Source organism: Lipotes vexillifer, unplaced genomic scaffold (genome assembly GCF_000442215.2).
Source record: "Lipotes vexillifer unplaced genomic scaffold, Lipotes_vexillifer_v1.1 scaffold209, whole genome shotgun sequence".
Lineage (NCBI taxonomy): Eukaryota > Metazoa > Chordata > Mammalia > Artiodactyla > Lipotidae > Lipotes > Lipotes vexillifer.
In genome coordinates this window covers 259,281-265,629 of record NW_006787556.1, presented here as the reverse complement: position 1 = coordinate 265,629, position 6,349 = coordinate 259,281, and the positions used below count along the sequence as shown (strand labels likewise).

The 6,349-nt window shown below is 45.1% G+C and overlaps 1 protein-coding gene across 1 annotated transcript in view; it reads right to left on the bottom strand.

Annotated features, from left to right (window-relative positions):
* The window catches only part of BNIPL (BCL2 interacting protein like), a 6,846-nt gene extending 915 nt beyond the window's left edge, over window positions 1-5,931 (bottom strand). The window contains exons 1-8 of the mRNA XM_007460243.1: window positions 5,888-5,931; window positions 5,005-5,100; window positions 4,741-4,805; window positions 4,306-4,530; window positions 1,593-1,775; window positions 1,321-1,423; window positions 1,026-1,157; window positions 18-72 (exon numbers count right to left, since the gene is read on the bottom strand). Coding sequence (XP_007460305.1) covers window positions 18-72; window positions 1,026-1,157; window positions 1,321-1,423; window positions 1,593-1,775; window positions 4,306-4,530; window positions 4,741-4,805; window positions 5,005-5,100; window positions 5,888-5,931 — 903 coding nt within the window. The remainder of the gene's footprint in view (window positions 1-17; window positions 73-1,025; window positions 1,158-1,320; window positions 1,424-1,592; window positions 1,776-4,305; window positions 4,531-4,740; window positions 4,806-5,004; window positions 5,101-5,887) is intronic.
* Window positions 5,932-6,349: the final 418 nt, after the last annotated feature.

Here is a 6,349-nt window from a genome sequence, read left to right as displayed (position 1 = left end):
AGCAGTGCCAGGAATGCCTTCACATACCATGTAGCGTGGACAACCACCAGGGCAGTCAGGTTTTTCCGGAGCCTGAAGAAGAACGTGAGACCATTCAACTCTCCTTCCACCTTGATACCTGAAGATCAGGTGGAGCTACCTTCTGTACTTTAACTTCCTTCTCTTCTTCTCTAATTTCTAGATTTCTCTGATAGTTGGGTCGAATCCCCATTCCTTTAACTGCAATCTCAGCTCCATGCATCTTGCTTAGCCTCCTCATTTTTAGGAAACTCTCCTCTTGGAATACTTTAGCCTGGCCTTCTCTACCCCACTTCTTTCCTGTGCCCTACGCTCCCATAGTTCCTTTTGTACACTCCTCCATCCCTCCATGACCAGGTGAATACCAGTGAGGAGAAAAAAAAGGAACAAGAAGAGAAAAGTGAGCAAATGGAAGACGGAGGGAAGAAAGGAAACAAGAAAAGGGATATCAAGGAAAAAAGGCATAAGGGTCAGGGATGAAGGCAGACAAGAGAAGACAATGGAGATGTGAAAAGTGAAATAAATGGCAAGCCTATGAGAAAAGGAAGGGCTGCCTTCCATGTGCCAGGCAATGCGCCATGTTGGTTTATTTGATTCAAATACTCAGTGGCAAAGGTATTATCATTGACATTTTACAGAGAAGGAAACTGAGTCCCAGAAAGTTAAGTGACTTGTCCACAGTCATAAAGGTAGTAAGTGATAAAGGCAAGATTTGAAACTAGATTTCCATGACTCCAAGAGAGGACAGAAGATAGGAGAGGCTTGGAAAAGGGTGTAGAGGGACAAAGAAAAGTGGAAGGGGGAGTTCCCTGGTGGCCAAGTGGTTAGGATTCTGGACTTTCACTGACAGGGCCCAGGTTCAATCCCTGGTCGGGGAACTGAGATCCTGCAAGCCACGTGGCGTGGTCAAAAAAAAAGTGGAAGAAATTGAATGGGAGAAAGAATGGAAAGATGGAAAAGAAAAAGATAAGATAGAGCGTGGTAGCCCTCTTGTCCTAGAGGCTCACCGCCGATCCAGGCTGCGGTAACACTGGCGTATCCAGCTCAGAGGTGGAACTTGGGCCCTACTTGTGCCTCCACTCAGGTAAACAAGCAGATAATTTTCAGCTATCAGCAGCTCCAGAGTACCCACCATATACCTGGGGAGATGAAACTGTCAGGGAAGGTATGCGTTTGGGGTTGTGGGGAGAGAGAGGCACATTACTGTAGACTCTACAATCAGTTACTGATCAGAGAAGGGGTTCTTTTTAATGTTTCCCTCTCTAACATCCACTCTGGAGCACTTTAAGCCTTCCACCTCACCTAAACAAGTGTTCCATGACATAGGTGTAGTCGGGGATGCTGCTTCTGGGTAGATAACAGGAAGCAAAGAGGATGACAACACTGAGGCCATCACCATGGTAGCCTGAGGAGGAGAAGGGGAAAACTCATTCAGTCATTGATGGACGGTACATCTCTTTAGATTGAGAGACTCTGAGGGTCTCTAGAAGTTGCAGGAAGGATTCTGAACCCATGACTGAATTTCCAGCTTTGGCATTTTACTTAAGAAGTCACAGTTCTTACCCCTCCATTACCTCCATGAGATAGGACTTTCTTATAGGGCTCAATGGCGGTCATGTCCACTCGCTGCTCCCACTGTCCTGTTCGGAACACCCTCCAGCGATGACCATCTTCTCCAGCCACATCCCACATACAACCCTGGCCCAGCCTTTCAGCTGCCTCACTGGCCCCCAGGCCCTCTGCCTGGGGCAGCTCATCTAAAAAAGAGGGATGGCGAAGGATCAACAAGGCAGAATACATACCTTCAGTATCTTATAAGTTCCTCAGATTCTTAGAGTTTATTACCTCAACATCTAATTCCTCATTTTTTACCCATGACTCTAGCCCTAGCTTGTCCAATCAACCCAACCCCTTGCTGGTTTCTCTTTCCTGTGACTCATTATCTTCACTTTTTCACTAGACAATGGCCTGGAGGTAAACTTACACTATGGTAGGTTGATGGCCCTTGCCATTTTTCCAGATTCTTTCTGCCCATGCTTTTCCTTCCTTGGGTGAGCTCATTTAATCCCATGTATTCAATTACTGCCAGTAAGGTGATGATTCCTTTCTAACCCAGACTTCTCTCCTACCACCAGACCCATATCCCTAAATGCCTAGAGTGGACATCACTATTTTGTGTTTCTCTGTCATCTCCAAGTCACCAGACTCCAAGTGCAACTCACTCATTCTCTTCCTCCTCTCTCTCATATTCTTTCTTGATGAATGACACCATCCATCTAGTTGCCTGAGAGAGAAAACCCTTTGTCATCCGAGACTCTTTCTTCTCTACCAGCCGTCAAGCCAACAGGACCCCAGATCCTCCTCCATCTATCTCCATTATATCCTCCTTTTATCATTCTTTCCCGGTACAGGTTCTGAGCCTTTCTCATCTGGCCTTAGTACTAGCCTCCTAACTCGTCTCCCTACCTCTTGTCTGTTTTCCTCCATTCTACCCTTTACACCACTGCTAGAGCAAGCTTTCTTTTCTTCTCTCCCTTTTTCACTCAAATGGCAATATACATAAAATACAATATACTATACTCACTAATTTTGCATGATCTTCCCATAGCAATAAAAAGGGCTGCTTCACCTTAAAAAATAGTGCCTAGTATTTAGTATTCCATGGTATGGATGTACTGTAATATTGTAGAATAACATCCTATTTATGGACCTTCAGATTGTTTTCAATCTTTTGAAAGCCATCAAATCTGATCATGTTAGTGCCTTGATTAAAACCATTCAAGGGACTCCCCATTGCCTACAGGATAAAATCTAAACTCAGTGTGGCAGCAAGGACCTCCATGATTTGACCCTTGCCTACTTAACACAGTCTTTTGTCATTCTCTCTTCACCTCCCAGCCACAGAATATATATTATATTCTGTGATATAATAATATATATTTTGGTTTTGTTCCTAGCTTCTGAAACAGCTCCTGATGATAAAGGTAAAAGAGGTATCTTTTCCTATTCATAACGAGCCCCTTTCAACCACAGAAGTTTATGTTAATGAGGTGACTTTGGAAAACTTCTGTGGATGAGTGGCTGGTTGCCAGGTCAACCAACCACATGATTAGAGGTTTGGAAATTTTACCCTCTGACCTCTGAGGAGGGGAGAGAGACTGGAGGTTGTGCTAAATCACTAATGGTCAGTGATTTAATCAATCATACCTACATATGAAGCCTCCATAAAAAAACCCTAACTGAAGGGGTTCTGAGAGGTTCTGGGTTGGTGAACACATGGAGGTGCTGGGAGGGTGGTGCACCCACGGAGCTCCACACCCCCTTTCACATAACTTGTCCTATGTATTGCTTCCTTCTGGCTGTTCCTGATCTGTATCCTCTCATAATAAACTTGTAATCTAGTAAGTAAACTGTTTTCCCAAGTTCTGTGAGCTGTTTTAGCAAATTATCAAACCTGAGGAGGGGGTGGCAGGCACCTCTGATTTATTGCCTGTCGGTCAGATGCACAGGTGACAACCTGGACGTGTGATTGGTGTCTGAAGTCTGGGACAGTCTTGTGGGTGAGCCCTTAACCTGTGGTGTCTGTGCTAACTCCAGTTAAGTGTTGTGACTGAATTGTAGGACACCCAATTTGTGTCTGGAGAGTTGGAGAACCGGTTGGTGTGGGGAAAACCCATACATTTGGTGTCAAAAGTGCTGTGAGTAGAGAAGAAACAAAGTTTTCCTTAATACCTGAATAGTCATACTTAATACTCTGAATTCCCCACCATGCCATGCTATTGCCCAATTTGCTTCTCCCACCTAGAATGCCTCTCCAACTACCTGATAAGCTCAGAATGGCATCCTCTGTGAAGTCTTGCTTAACACCTCTCAGGTGGAACTGACCTTTGCCTTCTCCCTGTTTACACTGTACCCTATACACATGTAGATCATAACCTTTAACTGCACTTATTTGTATATATGTTTATTTCATACTAAACAGAGAATTCCCTGAGGGTAGGGATTATCTTATTCATCTTTATAACTCAGTTCTAGCTCAATGATAGCAATATAACAGTTATTCTATAAAACTTCCCTCAATAAATGAAGTACCCGCTTCTCCCGCTATACTGACTGCTCTCACATTGGACCAATAAGCTCTACCTTTCCATTCTGAGGAAATTTTGCTGGTCTTACCTCTTGGTCCCCACCTTATTAGTTCTAACTTGAGTACCATTAAATCCATCCTGAGCTTTTTTAACACTGGCCTCTACTTCTACCAGCTCAGTCTTCAGCTCTCTTTCCCACCTTCCCGTTCAAATTCATGTCCACTGTCCAGCTGCTCCGAGTCTGAAGGTGTCTCCAACTCGTCTACCTCCAGGTCAGAACTGCCATCAGGAGAGGAAGGTACAGAGTGGGTGGGAGAGGCTCCATTATCTCCAGGCCCCTTAGTCAGATTCAGTCGCAACTCTGGGGCACAAAGACGCTTACGCATGGGGCGCGGGCCACACAGGGCTAAAGTGCTGGGGGTTCCTGGGGTTGGAGGAGGGAAAAAAAAAGAAGAGAAAGATGGGTTTGTGTTGGTGGGGGATGTTAGAATTCCTGTCTATGTAAGTGATAATATGGGGTGAATTCTAAAGAAGGACTAACACGGGACATTTGGGAAGTAGAACCACAAGGGATAGGGTGGCATAACCCTTCCCCGGACTAGAATCAGGGAGGCCTGGGTTCTAATTTACCTACCTGCCTGTGAGTCTCTTTCAGGATTATGAGGGTCTCCAGAAGCGTCAGCCTCTTCAGGAAGCAATCTAGAGGGGAAAAGATGAAAAGGGGGAAGAAATATAGGCTAAAGGCATTAAGCTGGTATCAACTTACCAATTCCGTGTCCCCGCCATATCACCTCTTCTTTCTTTTCCCCACCTCTTTCCTTCAAGTCCCAATTTACCATCGCTGCCCTCCATTTGTGACCAGCCCTCCCTTTTCCCAGCCTCGCTCACACTTCCTCACCTAGGGAATTCTTCATCCTGCCAGTCTTCCTTCAGCTCCAGTTCCTCAAGTCTCAAGGATGCTCCTAGTACTGCTGTTTCTGCATTCTCCCTGACCCTATAGATAGTCTCCCAGAAAAAAAGATTATTATGAGACAAACTAGGCAGTGCCTTAAGGGAACTGGAATGAAGAGCAGTAATGAAGGTACAGAGCAGAGGGCAGGCCTTAAAAAGAAGTCAGATCTCTGGTCTTCTAGATGTTTCTACCACCTTCACCCCTACTGTTGGGTTTAGGAGCAGAGGAGGCATGGAAGGTAAAGCTAATTATTTTTACCTGTTGGCAGTTGCTCCACCTGCACAGTAGGGGTGAGAGGTATTTCACATTACAATTGCCTGGAACCTGACAGACCTGCCCAGCTGTCACTGCAAAGTTAGGGAAGATGTCACCTAGTCAGGCCTGCCTTTCCTCTACCGCACTAGGGAGTGGTGAGGGGAAACCACGGTGGAGGGGTAGGGGAAGAAGGTAAGGAGGAAGAGAGATTTACTGGGAAGTAGAACCTGGACCTTAACTTAGTTCTGGGTCAGCTTTCCTGATGGCCATTCTGGAGGGTGGGTATTAGAAACCGGAAAATGGGGCAGATTTATCAAAAACAAAACATATAAACTTCCTTAAAAAAAAAAAAGCAATAGGGAATTATCCTGGAATCCCTTGTTCCCTAATTCCCATGCCTTACTGATATTTCCTACCTAAAGCCACCTCCATCCCTTCTCTGCAAATTAATTCTCTTACAGTCTTATCTCCTCTAGGAACCCGAGATTTGACTTGGAAAGAGCTGGATGGTGGGAAAGTCCCTTAAGACTATTCACTCCTTGTTTCCAATCAAGTTAGCCAGTGTCTTCCTTACCCGAGATCCAATGTCTTTTCTCCTGCCTCTCGTATAGTTCCCATCTTCAGAAGTCTTCCTGTCGCCTTTAAACACTTGGAGTTATCGGAGAGCCAGATGTCTCAGCTCCCCAACACTTCTGTATCCCCTTTTTCTCTGTCTCAGCTGTTGTTGCTCTTGCCTCCAAGGAGGAGGGAAGGGTGGAAGGGACGTAAGCAACCTCACCTTCAAACAGGTTTTGCCACCTTCCTTCCGAAGAAGCAGGTTTGCACAAAAGAGAAACCATGCCTATTGGGGCGGGTTCTGGGGAGGAGACTACATATTCTAAAGTGGCTAGTTTTGGGTGAGTCAAAGAAGGCAATTTTCTAGACTCCTTAAAGCCTTCTGGAAGCTGCTTTAAAAAAAAAAAAGAGGTAATGGTAGAAACCATTTTAGTTTTAAGACTATCGTGGGCCTACTTTTCAAGTATAAGCAGAATCAAGG